The sequence below is a fragment of the Pongo pygmaeus genome, chromosome 16 (assembly GCF_028885625.2).
Source record: "Pongo pygmaeus isolate AG05252 chromosome 16, NHGRI_mPonPyg2-v2.0_pri, whole genome shotgun sequence".
NCBI lineage: Eukaryota > Metazoa > Chordata > Mammalia > Primates > Hominidae > Pongo > Pongo pygmaeus.
In genome coordinates this window covers 68,063,134-68,079,604 of record NC_072389.2, presented here as the reverse complement: position 1 = coordinate 68,079,604, position 16,471 = coordinate 68,063,134, and the positions used below count along the sequence as shown (strand labels likewise).

Genomic DNA, 16,471 nt, shown 5'->3' with positions numbered 1-16,471 from the left:
TCCGTCAAAGTAGAATCTTCTCATTATGAGGAGACACAGCTTCCTACCCTTTTTTTAAATCTCTGAAATATATTTGTTTGGATTCTTTGTTTTGGAATTTTGTATATCTACTGATTCCTAAAACTTATTTTATAATTAGTTTTAATAATATTTTAAGATATAGTAATGTCTATTAAAATAATGGAACCCAAGCTCACACTCATACCAAAACAAATTAAAGACAGATTAATAATTTAGGAAGAACATCCAAGTGGGTATTTTTGTGATCCTTGGGTGAGAAATGATTTCCTAAGAAAAACACCAACATAAGAAGCCATAAAGGAAACGATTAATACGCTTAACTCAAAATATACATACTTTTGATAGATCGGGGGGAGGACAGCAGAAGCTAAAGAAACCTCATAAAAAATGAAAAAGACTGGGCAATAAATATTTACAATGAATGTAATGGCAACAGATTTCATATACTGTCTATGTGATGTGTTCATAAATCAACAAAATAACTGCTGAAGAATATGAACAGAAAATGTTTTTAAAATAAATAAGCAAATAAGTTTTCACTTAAAATAGCTGAGGTTTCTTATGAAAATTAATACTCAGATTTGAGGAAGATGTGAAGGGGGTCACTAGTGATGAAAGCTTAAGATGGCAAAGCCTTCATGTGAGAAAATGTGTCACTATCTGTCCAAACCCTTAAAAAGTCCTTACTTTTGACACAGCTAGCTTTGAGGAATTTAGTTTAAAAAAAAAAGTTATAAATGTGTGTAAAGATTATGCCACATGAAGCTCAACCACAGTACATCATAGTGAAAAGCTAGAAACCACCCAATTTTCAGACAACATTGGGCCCATTCAGGGTGGTATGGCTGTAGATGAAACAATCCAAGTTTTCAATAACACAGGACTTGATACATAAATTATGATATATCCAGATAACAGATTACCCTACATTATTAAAAATCATATTGTAGAAAAACAATTGGTTTTATGGAAGTAAATTATTCATAATATATTATTAAAAACCAGAATATAGGGCCTAATCTTAGGGGAAATAAAAATTTAAAAATAGGCATATGTCCATTACATGAAAAAAATGGCACTGAACATCTCATATGTTTTGTATTATTTTTTCATGCTTTTCCTTATTTCCAAAATTTCACTATTGTGTATTTTTAGGGTTGTCAGGAAAACCTTTTCAAGTCATATTTGCCGAAACCTAGCAACAACACCTAAAACTGCTATTCTCAGAGGCACAGATATATACATTCACACAAAGTATCTATGCATTTGTGGATGTGTCTACACACACCCAACACAGGGTAATGGCACTTAAAACAGAGCTGGAGCATACTAGATACTTAATAAGCACCATCTGTTAATCTTCAGAGCCTCTCCAAAACACTGGTATCATCATTTTTCACTTTGCAAGTGAAGAGATCAAAGCCAACAGTGGTGAGTGGTAAAGCCATAATTTGAACATAGATTTGAGTAGCTCAAAAATATCTCTGACTTCAAAAGCTGACTGTCTACTGCAGTTTACTGTCTTCTGGTGGAAGCAAAAAGAGAAAAGGCCAAATCCCACCCACCCCCAACTGCCCTCACCATGGGCATCTGGTAACCCTCAGATGGTGACAGTCACCGCACACCCCCAGCTTCCTCACGGAGGACACCATGGTATGAGGAATCTACCTGGGTGTCTGAGGAGGGGAATATTCCTCCCTGAACCTCAAGTCTTAAAAAACACTGACAAGGGTCAGATTTTTTTCAAAGAGAAGACAGTTCCACAAGGGGTGAGATCAGTGCAAGGCAGACAATGTCAGTTAATCTACTTTGGCTTCAGGAGCCACACAGAGTTTTAGGTTGAGAGGCTCTAGGCAGCTAATTTAGTCACACAGGGTTGGCACAAACCCAGCTTCTGGGACCCAGGAAGGGGACTGGAGATAAAATATGGTTTGCAGCTGCTTCCTTCATTCTTTCCCATCTGCACTGTTCCCCAGTGAGGGATTCTGGGGTGCGGGAACACAGAATCGTGACGGATTGCCCTAATTCTTGTCAAGATCATTCCAGATTGGGAGAGGAAGCCACAGTGAACAAACAACTTACAGTGGACGTTCTATCGGCAGGTCACAACTGAGGAAAAGCGGCTGAGGGAACTCAAAAAACACTGGAACTGGCAGCAGAGACCACCATCAAGGGATAAAATTACGTCAGCACCTACACCCAAAATGCAGAGCAGCTGGAGAAAGGTAAAGTAGCAAATGGCTGAGATCTGTGATCGTGATGCAAGGTCTTCCCTGGTGCAGAGACCTGCCTTAGAGCCTCAGTGACAGGGATGTGAGGGGAGGGCCACAGGATAATAAAGCTCCCTCTTTCCTTCCTACGCCTCAAGTCTCAGTACCCCCGAACCACTCCTTTCCGACCTTCAACTACACAGACCAGCTTCCTTTTATCTCCAGTAGACAAAGCAGGCTAAAGCAGGCACCAGTGAAGACCCATCTATCTCATATACCAACACACACAAAGAGTTGTAGCTGTGATTTTTGACAGCCATCTAGAAGCTTCTCTCTCAAGGTAGTCCTGATTAGATTGTTTTTGTTTTGAAAATGTCTACAGCTTGTATAACTCAAGAGGCAGGAGAATGCAGGCATTCTACCAATGACAGGCAAGATTCGTTAATAAACCCAAGCCCTCCTCTTTCAAACATATTTCAGCTGCTACTACGGGTTTAGCCTTGGCAGCCAGCTGTGATCAAGCCTGCTGTCTGCAGGCTCTTCTCACAGGTGTAGAGATTGCCTGATTCTGACATCACCTCTGCCTCACATCTGAGATCCAGAACTGGATGGAGGAATGCAACTGGACTGAGCTTCTGGCTCCTGGCCCCTCACTTCAATATGGCCCAAGCCCAAAGGGTCCTCCCCATGATCCAGCTGAGCTCACTAGAGTTCTAGGTTGGCTTGGCCAAAGGGCTGGTTTGCGTGTTTTGCTCTGTCTTCAGTATATTTCTTTCTTTTAGGGGCATGGGAAAAAAAGGCTGCCCAAGAGCAAACCTGAAGACCCTGTTTATTAGCCATTTGTCTCCCTGCAAGTGACTGGCAATCCATTTTGACTAAACTTGGGATTCTGAGATGCTCCGAATGCCCTCTCTGGTGTTTTTACCGTTTAGGGGAGAAGAGGGTCTGTTCTCCAGGTAATCTAACACCTCAAGGCTCTGGCTAAGTCTGCAAAAAATTTTCAAAGGCAAATTGAGAACTGAGAAGGGTTACACGTGATTTTCTGGAATAAAACAAGATTTTATGCTGGTCACGGGAAGTGCCTTACTGTTGCTTGTGGGGATTTGGTGTAGCAGATCATGATGAAATGCAAAAGAAGCCAACGAAAGAAGGAAGAATGTAGACATTTACAGCTCCCATTTATGGAGATTTATATGAGGCAGTCCCTTTTTCTGTATTAACTTATTTAAACCTCATAAAAAGTCACAATTTTATAGGTGAACAAACTGAAGCTTAGAGATGGAAGGTAAGGTAACTTATCCAAGGTCAAACTACTAAGTGGCAAAGCCAGGATCCAAACTGAAGTCCTTCTTTTCCAAAGCACATTTCCTAGCCACTGAGAATACTGCTGCCTAATGCTATTCCATATGAATTCATTACATGGCTCGCAGACATGCTCTGTATGGAGGTGGGTAAACTATGGCCAATGCTAAATCCAGCTTATTTTTTATGGACCAAGAGCTAAGAATGAATTTTCCATTTTTAAATTAAAAACGAAAATCAAGAGGAATATTTTATGCGAGAAAAATTATATAAAATTCAAATTTCAGAGTCCAAAAATAAAGCTTTGTAGAAACATAACCATGCCATTCATTTACATTTTGCCTATGGCTGCTTTCATACTACAGGGGCAAAGTTGAGTAGCATGACTGGCAAAGCCTGAAATGTTTACTATCTGCCCCTAGGGCCAGGGATTTGGGAAATGTGGGAAGAGTTCAGTGACTGGGATAATCTAAAATTTATCAGGCCAGATACAGTGGCTCATGCCTGCAATCCCAACACTTTGGGAAACTGAGGTGGGAGGATCACTTGAAGCCAGGAGCTCAAGACCAGCCTAGGCAACATAAGGAGACCCGTCTCTAAGAAAAAATAAAAATAAGTTAGCTGGGCGTGGTGGCACGTGCCTGCAGTCTCAGTTAGTCAGGAGGCTGCAGTGAGCCATGATCACACCACTACATTCCAGACTGGGTGAAAGAGTGAGATCTTGTCTCTAAAAAATTAATAAATAAAATTAAATTAATCAAATATCCTTACTTTCCAGTCACCACACTTGTTTACATACATTAGCTCACTTACTCATCATTAGAGCTCTTTAAGGAATTATTCCTATTTTTCAGATGAAGAAACTGAGATTTAGAGAGTTTAGGTACTTTCACTAATGTCATATAAGTTTCTACTATTTCTCACACAGGTGTAAATTACCATCCTGGATTCTAGGCCAATCTTCCCAACTCCAACATGCAAGCACGCTCTATTACAATGACATAAAATTTAATACTGATTATTAGGACAAAATGTTCATAGACATAAAAGAAAATATGATGTAAGCAGCTCTAAACACATGAAACCAGTCCTTTCAAAATATCTGTGACTGATCTCAAGGCTATGTGGTTTGAGTAGGTGTGTTCAATATCATTATTAATTATAATTTCATTTACTTATTTAGAGTTTCTAACAGAATCCTATAAAAGTAGTGAATGGGAAGGTGGATTACTAACTTTTAATTTACTTCCTAAATTATGCTTTCATTAGCATAATTCCTTCACAATTTAATGCAATGTTCAGTTTAGGGCTTGAGAAATCTGTTACTGATGTCTTTAAAAAATTTATTGTCCCAATTAGTACAACCTCTATGGAAAACAGTATAGAGATTCCTTAAAAGCTAAAAGTAGATCTACCATTTGATCCAGCAATCCCACTACTGGGTATCTACCCAAAGGAAAAGAAGACATTATATGAAAAACACACTCACACACGTACGTTTATAGCAGCACAATTGACAACTGCACAGATGTGGACCCAACCTAAGTGACCATCAACTAATGAATGAGTGGATAGAGAAAATGTGGCATATATACACCATGGAATACTACTCAGCCATGAAAAAGAACAAAATAATGTCCTTTGCAACAACTTGGATGGAGCTGGACGCCATTATTCTAAGTGAATAACACAGGAGTGGAAAACCAAAAACCAAATGCTCTCACCTATAAATGGGAGTTAAGCTATGAGGACACAAACGCAAACAGGGGTATAATGAACTTTAGAGACTCAGAAGGGAAAGGGTGGGAGTGGGGCTACAGATAAAAAACTATACATTAGGTATAATGTACACTACTTGGATGACAGGAGCACTAAAATTTTATAATTCACTGCTATATAATTCACCCATGTAACAAGAAAACCTCTTATACCCCAAAAGCTATTGAAAAAAAAAAAAGTATCCCTTAGGTATACAATTTTGTTTTTTTTTTTTGGTGCTATTCTGCATGTGATCTCTATCATATACTCTAAATGGTTTTGCTAATTTTTACATACATACTCTAAGGGCTTATTTCATATGGTTGACATATGTCTTATCAATTTCCTTGGCCAATTTAATCAATTTAACAATAAACCTGAAAATTAAAATGATTGTGTACATATTGTTAAAACATGTACAGGATCGATAAGCTGAAAATTACAAAATGTTGAAAGCAATCAAGGAAGCTCTCTATATCATGTTTATGGGTTAAAAGACTTAACAGAGTAAAAATGTCAATTACCTCCAAATTGATCTATAAATTTAATGCAATTACTATCAAAATCACAGCAAGCCTTTTGGTAGACATAGATAAGTTTGTTTTAAAGTATATATGAAAAGGAAAAAACCTAAAACGGCTAAAATGATTTTTAAAAAGAAGAAAAAAGTCAAGGGAATTTATCTGATGTTAGGGCTTACTTTATAGCTAAAGTTGATCACGACAGTGTGATTAGCACAGGGATACATATTTGAACAAGAACAAAATAGAGAACCCAGAAATAGACCCATATAGATGTGCTGAACTAGATTTTGAAAATGATGCAAAAGTAACTCAATGGAGGAAGAATAGCACTTTCAACAAATGGTGCTGGAGTAACTTGATTATGGTGGGGGTTACGCAAATCTATAAATATGATAAAATTGCATGGAACTAAACACACACAAGTACATGTAATGCTGGTGAACTCTGAATAAAGTCTGTGGATTGTACCAAGGTCATCCTCCAGGCTGTGTTACTGTACCATTGTTAGCATTGGAGGAAACTTGATGAAGGGCACATATGACCTTTCTGTATTACTGTTATTTTTAAAACCATAGTCAGTTTTAGAATATTTTTAACACTTCAAAAAGAACCCTGAACCCTTTAGCCATCATTCCCCTATCTCCCACACCAAACTCTTAAGCAACCACTAACCTTCTTTCTGTCTCTATAGATTTGCCTCTTCTGGGCACTTCACATAAAGGGAATCATATAGTATGTGGTCTTTTGTGACTGGCTTCTTTCATTTAGCATAACATTTACAAAGTTTATCCATGTTGTAGCATATATCGGTACTTCATTCCTTTTTATGGCTGAATGATATTGCATTGTATAGATACACCATAAATTGTCTACCCATTCATCAGTTGATGCGTTGTGTTGTTTCTTACTTTTGGCTAACACTGCTGTGAACACATATGTGTAAGTTTTTATGTGGATATACACTTTCAATTTTCTTTGGTATATATTCATGGAAGTGGGATTGCTGGATCATACGGTATTTCTATGTTTTATCAACTGAGGAACTGACAGACTGTTTTCCAAAGTGACAGTATCATTCTACATTCTCACCAGCAGGTTATGGGGGTTCCAATGTTTCCATATCCTCAGCAACACTTGTTATTATCGGACTTTTTGATTCTGAGTTAGTTTTACAGCTTCTTGTGAATCTATAATAATTTCCAAGTAAAAAGTAAAAATAAAATGACTTGGTATATCTTGTTATAGGATAAATAATCATAGCTACAAGTCATAGTAATTTTGTTCCTTCATTTGCTAAAGCAATGATTTTCCCCTCATTTTTGTGTCTTACTGTATTTCCCAGAACTTCCAAAATAATGTTAGAGGGTAATGAGATGCTGGGCACATTTATTCTGATTTCAATTCTTACACATTTATTTATTTATTTATTTATTTATTTATTTATTTATTTTGAGGCAGAGTCTTGCTCTATCGCCCAGGTGGGAGTGCAGTGGTGCAATTTTGGCTAACTGCAACCTCTGCCTCCCAGGTTCAAACGATTCTCCTGCCTCAGCCACCCAAGTAGCTGAGATTACAGATGTGCACCACCACATCTAGCTAACTTTTGTATTTTTAGTAAAGATGGGGTTTCGCCATGTTGGCCAGGCTGGTCTCGAACTCCTGACCTCAAGTGATCTGCCTGCCCTGGCCTCTCAAAGTGCTGGGATTACAGGCGTGAGCCACCATGCCCAGCCTCTTACAGATTTCTCTCTAGCATTTCTATTAAGTATGATACTAATGAGAGGTTTGATACTCATGAACCTCTATCATGGTGAGCAAGTACACTTATATTCCAGCATTTTAAAGAATTTTTAATAAGAAGATGTTCAGTTTTATCAAACACCTTAGTGGCTTTATATAAAATAGTCATATGATATCATCTTATTTAAAGTCTTGATCTGATTCAGGTTCATTAATTCTTAATCTTGACTCATTCCTGAATTTTTTGGCTATACCACTTTTAAAATAAGGCAAACTATGGTCACATAAATTATATTAAAAACAATTATAAAATAAAATGTCATACTAATGGGCCCACTGAGCAAAACACTGAAGTGAGCAATGTGCTATTAACATTGTAGAAAGCAACAAAAATACAATTAATAAAAATTTGAATATTTAATATGTATATAGAAGTTGCAAGTGCTTGGCCAGGCGTGGTGGCTCATGCCTGTAATCCCAGCACTTTGGGAGGCCAAGGCAGGAGGATGACCTGAGGTAGGGAGCTTGAGACCAGCCTGACCAACATGGAGAAACCCCATCTTTACTAAAAATACAGAATTAGCTGGGCATGGTGGTGCATGCCTGTAACCCTAGCTACTCGGGAAGCTAAGGCAGGAGAATCGCTTGAACACAGGAGGCGGAGGTTGTGTTGAGCCAAGATCGTGCCATTGCACTCTAGCCTGGGTGAAAGTCCATCTCAAAAAAAAAAAAAACTTGCAAGTGCTGCCTACTTTCTTAATCCTTTCTTCTTTTCAAAGAGATGTAATTTTTAAAAAAATAAAGAGAGAGAAGGAAGGAGGAAGGAAGAAAGGGAAAAAAAAGTCTATCATGTTCTTGTTTTGCCTTAAATAATTGTGTAAAAGGAGATTTGGTTTGATCAAACCTGCAAGACCCTGCTATAACGAGAAGATCTTTGCTCTCTCTCAAATTATCCTAGTGACCATGGACTGATTTTTCTTAGGTTCCAAATTGTCACTGGAGAACAAATTTATTTTTTCTACAATTTGGTGTTCAACTTCTCTTCCTAATTACAGATTTCTGTATGTTCTTTATCATCCTAAATTTACTGACCTACATGCAAGAGGCACAACAGTTTTTTAGCACATCACTGAAACTGACTGTGTGTGAAGTCTGATGGTATTAATGGAAGACGATGTGAATGTAAGAGATGAATTTAATACTGAAAGAACTACAGGGAAACTCAAGAAAATAAATAGAAATTGATGCCATTATCAGTGGACATGATGAAAATTTGTTTAATCTTTGTCCCTGCAAAGCAATGGAGCTCATCTACTACTGGTTGCCCTTCACAATAATGAATGAAAAGCACGCCTTCTAAAATGAGCAGATCTCCCCATGTGTTCAGGGTACAGATGGGAAGCTAGAAAGGTGGAAGCAGGTGACTACCTCTCAAATGGGGTCACTCCAGCTAAGGCAGTACAGCTAGAGGTTGGGAACACCATCTGTGAATCAGGGAGACCTGAAATTCAAGTCCTGGCTTCTTCAGTTACTAGCCTTATGGCCCCAACTGAATCACGGGATCTAGCTGGGGCTCTGTGTTCTCACTTATACAAGAAGATTGGGTGCGGTGGCTCACGCCTGTAATACTAGCACTTTGGGAGGCCAAGGTGGGCGGATTGCCTGAGCTCAGGAGTTCAAGACTAGCCTGGGCAACACGGTGAAACCCTGTCTCTACTAAAATACAAAAAATTAGCCGGGTGTGGCAGCATGCGCCTGTAGTCCCAGCTACTTGGGAGGCTGAGGCAGGAGAATGGCTTGAACCCAGGAGGCAGAGGTTTCAGTGAGCCAAGACTGCGCCATTGCATTCCGGCCTGTGCGACAGAGCGAGATTCTGTCTCCAAAAAACAAAAGAAGATAGTAGTAGTAGTTTTGCCCTTGGGTTGTTGATAGGTTTGAATGAGATAAGCTTGATGGATGGCTGTTTACTAAACATTATTGCTGTTATTATTAATATTGATAAGTGGAGTCATTGTTACCTAGATGGCATCAGTGCCATTTAAATACTCACTGATCTTTTAAAACTGCCACTACATGTAAAAGATTCGACCTCTCAATTATTTTTCTTAAAAATAAGGTGACTGACATATACTTTCTTCATTGCAAAGGCCCCAGCGATTTTGGGTGTAAAACTGAGAGCTAGTTTGGCTGATGTATTAATAACTAATCAGCATGCAGCATATGGCTTTCTGATGCATAACTTCTTGGTATCTCCTCTCTCCAAATGAGGCAGCTTGCTCCAATGAAGAGTGGAGTCAAGAAAAACATCTTAGAGGACAATGTAACTTCTTCTTTTGCAGATCTCTTTGGCTGTGGGGAAAGACACCTTCTTAGTCTGGTCAGTTTTGTCCTTCCTACTTCAGTCCCTGGATGCAGCCGCAACAGGGCTGGTTTGCTCCCATTTGCTGAAAGCAACACAAGAAGACTGACTATAAGTTAGAGCTTTCTCCAGGGCCCCAGGCAAGAGGCCAAAGGGGTCAAAGCAAAACAAGTAGAAATCTGTGAAACCTAATAGTTAGACAACTAAACAGAGTATCATTTTCCTGAGGTTAGGAAAAGCAAAGGGGTAACAAAGATAACCAGAGGATTTGTCAGTCAAGTGAAGATGACACCCATCAAGGGCCAACCTGGACTTGCTCACAGGTGCAATTTCAAAGACATGCCTCTTTTCCCCTAGTAGGAAAACAGACAATTCCCATGAACACAGATCTGAAGGCCGTAAAATCCCAAGTCCTGTCTTAAAGTATACAAATTAAGCATCGCATTTACCACATGAATTCGATTTGGTCTGCAGTGGTAAAGAGCCTTCACTTAGTCCACAGGACTCTTGACAGTCATAAATGAAACATTGTCAGGAGAAGGAATAACAAGTAAAAGTGAACTCACTCCTTCAGGGACTTTATAGCTTTGACAGTGATCTGAGCCAAAGCCCAGCTGCCCAGGGGCTCCTGGACAGCAGGGTTCACTCACCAGCCCGCAGGTCATACCCCTCATGCCTGTGCTGCAGCTAAACGCAGGTCAGCACTAGCCAGATGTTCCACCCGCAAATGCTAGGGGGGTGAGCAGGACAAACCAGGCTTAACAGCAAATGCTTGAACCGAAGAAAAAAGAAGTGGCCGAGGTGAACACTCTCCCCGTCCTGCCCAACTCACCTTCACCAGGAAGAAGGACACGCCGTATGTGCGGAGGGACCGTGCGAGTTTCACGTACTTGACCTTGGCTTCTATCTCACTCATCTCTCCGCAGTTCTTGTGCTCCTGCAAAAGTGACAGTAGCCGGAACCAGTTATTGCATCTCTGCCAGCAGGTGGACTTGGAGAGAGGTAGTTACTGTATGTGGTGGAGATAAGTGGCTAGGAATGATCATTAAGTGATGGTTGTGTCTGAGACCCCTCCATGACACAGGCAACTGCTGACCAAGGATCAGAGCACGCAGGAAGTTCTAACACAGGGATTTCAAACCAGAGTTTGAGCCCAAACAGCCTACATTACTTCACAACTAAATGTGACAATTCATGCACACATGCAGTGTGGTGGGAACAGGGTCCATAACTGTAATCACATTGTCAAAGGACTCCATGTCCCAAATGGTTGAGAGCCAAGACTTTAAATGATACCACGAAAGATGTTCTTATCAGGAGAGGTGTCATTCTAACATCCATCCACAATGTATTGGCTGGGTGTGGTGGCTCATGCCTATAATGTCAACAGTTTGGGAGGCCAAGGTGGGTAGATCATTTGAGATTAGGTGTTTGAGACCAGCCTGGCCAACATGGTGAAACCCCCTCTCTACTGAAAAAACAAAAATTAGCCGGGTGTGGTGGCACATGCCTGTCATCCCAGCTACTTGGTAGGCTGAGGCACGAGAATCACTTGAACAGGGCCGGGGGAGATGTGGAGGTTGCAGTGAGCTGAGATCGCCCCATTGCACTCCATCTTGGCTCTGTCTCAAAAAAAAAATATATCATTTTCCAAAGAATAGGGTAAATACACACCTGTACACGACAGTACTCAGAAACAATACTGGAGAAAAGTATGTTTTATACGCATGAAATTTGTATTTTAATTTATATTTACATTTCGGGATCAAAGCAGACTTTGGTATCTTGGATTCCTTAGAGTGTTTCATGGCAAAGTTTGTGTTAAGGCTTTTCTTACTGGTTGCGTAGACTGGACAAGTCTCTGACTTTTAGAATGATTCTGGATTTTTAAAAGGCACTAATTTCCAAATTCCAGTTTCAAAAAACAAATCTCAGGACAAAGAGGCTACTTGTAGATCCTTCCTCAGTGCATGTTAACGGTCTATCACCTTGTTTCAATGTTACCAAGATAATGCCTTTGAAATTAAATGTATGCACATTTTTCTCAGAAGGGCTAGGTAACCTTTAGCAAGAAAATATGGATTAAGATAATAAATCTGCCCAAAGTAGGACTGTCAGCTTCTTTACTCTTGAGTCACTAATCATTTATTATATAAGAGTACAGGCACGAGGTATAAAACTATCATGCGCAGAGGCCCCCTCACACTAATAAATGAGGATGGGGAGTGAGGAGAATAATAAAGTTCTGTACATTTCCAATACCTGAAAGATCCTCTTTTCAGCTCCTCTCTGCTTGATATATTCTTTGGGCAGGAATTCCTTCAGACTAAGAGAGAGACATTTAAAAAGGAAAGGCATTTATCATGTTCTATGATGAGAAGCAAAGCAAAGACATTTAATAAAACTCACAGTTAACTCACTAAGTCTCCCAATATTTTATAAAGTAATTAATAACAGACTGCTATATCCTACGATGCACTCGAATAAGGGCACGGACATAAAACTAGTATGATAGAAAAGGTCAAACTAACATATTTAAAGAAAAAAGAATTTCCAGGATGTATTGTAAAGTGGAAAAAAAAAAAGAGCACAAGAGTATATAGTATGCTACCTTTTGTAAGAAATGAAGGAAATATTTATTTTAAAAACATTATTTTTTATTGTCTACATATTTTTTAAAAAATAATACAAAGATAAACCTAGTACTAATAAAAATGGTTCTCCATGGAAGAGGGGAAAAACAAGGAGAAGGGAACAAGGATGGAAACTAAACTTGCCTATTTCTTTTATTATAGTTTTCAATTTAGAACCACATGAAATTGCAAAAAAAAAAAAAAAAAAAGCAACATCTAAAAATCTAAAGGAAACTAAAACCATCTATCAAGTTGACAGCATAACTACAGGAAGAATAATTATGTCAAGTAACTTTACAAAACAGTCTTTTGACTGTATATCCCTTGTAAGATATTATGGACAAAATAAGCCATAGTAGACTTGTTAGTAAAAATATTAGCATTTAAAATTAACATCCACTTTCCCTCCTGTCTATACACAGACACGCACACACACACACACACACACACACAATTAAATTAGGATATTACATTATATATAAGTAGGATGTTATATATAATTAGGATAAAGTAAATGAATAATTATGGTTGTTGTTAGGAACCAAGCTTTTCAGCATAAAATAGATAAAAATAAACAAAATGCAAGAAGACTTGGCTAAACATTCTGCATCTTTTATTTGAACTAGAAATACTGGCCTGAGTACCTGATTCATTTTTCTTTTCCTGAAAAATATTTTGTAGCTACATCCACTTTAAAGGCCCAGAGCAAGCACAACCTGGTAGCAACCCCCCACCCCCCCGATCCCGGTGCCCAGGCCAGGTGGTCTTCTAAATACCATTTCCACTAAAAGGAACCAGCGAGTCTCAGATAAATCACTGATTCTTGGTCTGATGCAGGAAATGTATAAAATGTTCCTGGGACTTCTTGCATTGAATCAAAGAAGCTACCAAGATAATACTGGAGCCAGTATCAACGAATTCCCATTAGCCAAAAATTGGATGATTTAAAACTTTATATTGAAAAAGAGAGAACAAAATAATAAACCCATCCATCCAGCCTTGACAGTTATCAAATCATGGCCAATCATGACTCATCTATTTCCCCATCCCACTGACCTCCCCTGGATTATTCCTAAGCAAATCCCAGACATTAGATAATTAATACCATGTGATGGGGCAATCTGAGCATCAGAAAAAAGATGATCGCAGTAAGTTAAAGCACAGATATTTCATACCTACAAAGATTTTTTAAAAAAATCATTGGTCACCTTAAGAAACTGCTAAGGTCCCAACTCATACTGAAAACTGTAAATGAGGAGAAAGAAACAAGTATTTATTCTGATGTTTCTAAATGTTGATGAGGGCAAGAATCACAGCTAACAAATGTAGAAAAAATAAAAGAAGTCCAAAATCATCATTATACAACTCTTACTGAAATAACTGATAGATCAAAGCAAATTTCAATGACTATAAGACAAAAAAAAACAAGTTGATCAGGAACTTTTTAACAGATTGATGGATTTGATAACATCTAAACCCAATGATCAATTTTACTATTAATCAAAGCAGGATAACCAGATAATATATGCCTCCCAACTGATACAAAAGGAAGTATACAGCACCACCTAGGAAGTATTCTTGGCAATAAAGAATAAGTAAATACATAATTGAAACTAAATTTAATTGAGCCCCTAGATCTAAATAACAGTTTACAAAAAGAAGAATAGGGGAACATGTTCAATGATACCATCAGGATACAATTAGCCAAACCCAAACACAAGAAATTCTATAAAAATAACTTAGTTTCTTCAAAAATAAATAGTTTGGTAGTAGTGGTGAAAAGGAGGACATAATAATAAATTAAAAGAGATACAAGAAATATATTTACTACAAAGCTATAGTAACAAAGACAGTGCAGTAATGATGTAAGAACAGATACATAGGTCAATAGAATAGAATTGAGAGTCCAGAAATTAACCCTCACCTTTACAGTCAACTGATTTTCAACAAGGGTTCCAAGACAATTCAGTGGGGAAAGAATACTTTTTTAAATAACTGGTGCTGGGACAACAGAATGCTCACATGCAAAAGACAGAAATTGGACCCCCTACTTCACACTATACACTAGAATTAACTCAAAATCTATGACAGACCTAAATGTAATAGCTAAATCCATAAAACTCTCAGAAGAAAATACAGGAGTAAATCTTTACGACCTTGATTTAGGCAAAGAGTTTTTAGATACAATACCAAAAGCACATGTAGTAAAAGAAAAAAAAAATCAAATGGACTATTTCAAAAGTATAAACTTTTAAATTGCAGATACCACCATCAAGAAAGTGAAAATACAATCCATAGAATGGGGGAAAATATTTGCAAATTATATATGAGGAAATTACAATATATACAGAATATATAAAAAACCTTTAACTGACAATGAAAAGACAAACACCCAATTAAAAACGGGTAGAAGACATGAACAGTCATTTCTCCAAAGAAGAGATACAAATGGCCAATAGGCACATGAAAGTATGTTCAGCATTATTAGCCACCAGGGAAATGCAAAGAAAAACCACAATGTGATACGAATACATACCCGCGAGGATGGCTACAATAAAAAAGATGGACAACAGCAAGTGTTGGCAAAGGCATAGAGAAACTGGAACCCTCATACACTGCTGGCGGGAATGTACAATACTACAGCTGCTGTAAAAAAGTTTGGTAGTTCTTTAAATTTTATGCAGCAATTCTTCTCCTTGACATATACCCAGAAAAAAATGAGAACACTTCCACACAAACACTTGTACACAAACGTTCACAGCAGCATTATTAATGATAACCAAAAGATGATAATAACTCAAAAGTCCATCAACTAATGGATAAAATGTGGTTTCTCCATACAGTGGAACATCATTTGGATCTAAAGGAAGTATTGAAATATGCTACAACATGGAAACACTGTGCCAAGGGAAAGAAGGCAGTCACAAAGGAAAAGTTGTATGATTTCACTAGTAAGAAAAAAAGAGAGATTCCAAGTTCGTCAGAAGGAGGGATCTAAGAAATATCTAATCTGCAGCAGTTTAGATATTAAAATTATCATTAAGCAACTTCATGGGCAAAAATGAAAGATTCAGAGAGAGCTGGACGGCACCAACATCACAAAAGAGGAAGCTGAGTTTCAGAGAGGTAAAGACTTAGCTGAAGGCACAGGACTTGTGAGTAAGTAGCAAAGAGCCTCTGACCTCCCAGAACAAAAGTGGGTCCACCTGAACACACAGCTGCTTCAGACTTTCTCCAGGGGCTCATTTAAAATAAGGAAGTGGCATCATGAGAGAACCATTGCTGCCAGCCTCTAGGCATTGGCTCCTCCATCAGCAACAGAGACATGGTTAAGGTTAACAAAAGCACCCAAAAAGGGCTCCATGTCAAGCCCTCTCAGAGCAATGGCTGTCACTAGAAGAATACCAGATGGTGGTGTCCAGGGGACCAGGAGGGGCAGAATATGCTGACCATCATTGGCAAGAAAGTCCTGTACTGCAGCAAGCTCCCTTCTTTCAGACTCCGCCAAACCAGCCCATCTGAATCTGCCTCCTATGCAGTCTTCAGGAGTTACTGAAAACAACATGAGAAGGTGCACTAGAGGTGTTATCCCTGAGGTCTCAAGAATCGGTTTGTGGGGAGTTTAAAAACCATTTTAAGATATGAATAGTGTGTGCATGTGTGTGGCATGTATTTTCCCCAGTAAATCAGCCATGTGTGTGCCATGTCAGCACAAAGCAGGAGGGAGCAGGCAGGATGTCATCAAGGCCTGCCAGCCAGCAGCACAGTAGTTCCAGCTCAGTTGTTGTTTTGATTACCAAACCTGAGTCTGGAAGGTTCCTAACATCTGGGACATGTATACAAGTGCAATCTGTCAGCCTCGTCGGAGAAAAAATGGGTCAGATTGTCAAACCTGATTGGAAGTTTTCCTAATTAAGCAAGTTC

General features: G+C 38.6%; 1 protein-coding gene across 7 annotated transcripts in view; it reads right to left on the bottom strand.

Annotated features, from left to right (window-relative positions):
- Window positions 1-16,471, bottom strand: part of TLN2 (talin 2) — a 449,658-nt gene that overhangs the window by 154,835 nt on the left and 278,352 nt on the right. For all 7 annotated transcript variants that reach the window (XM_054451016.2, XM_054451019.2, XM_063652682.1 and 4 more), the window contains 2 exons: window positions 12,177-12,240; window positions 10,747-10,851 (listed from right to left, as the gene is read on the bottom strand). In XM_054451016.2, coding sequence (XP_054306991.1) covers window positions 10,747-10,851; window positions 12,177-12,240 — 169 coding nt within the window. The remainder of the gene's footprint in view (window positions 1-10,746; window positions 10,852-12,176; window positions 12,241-16,471) is intronic.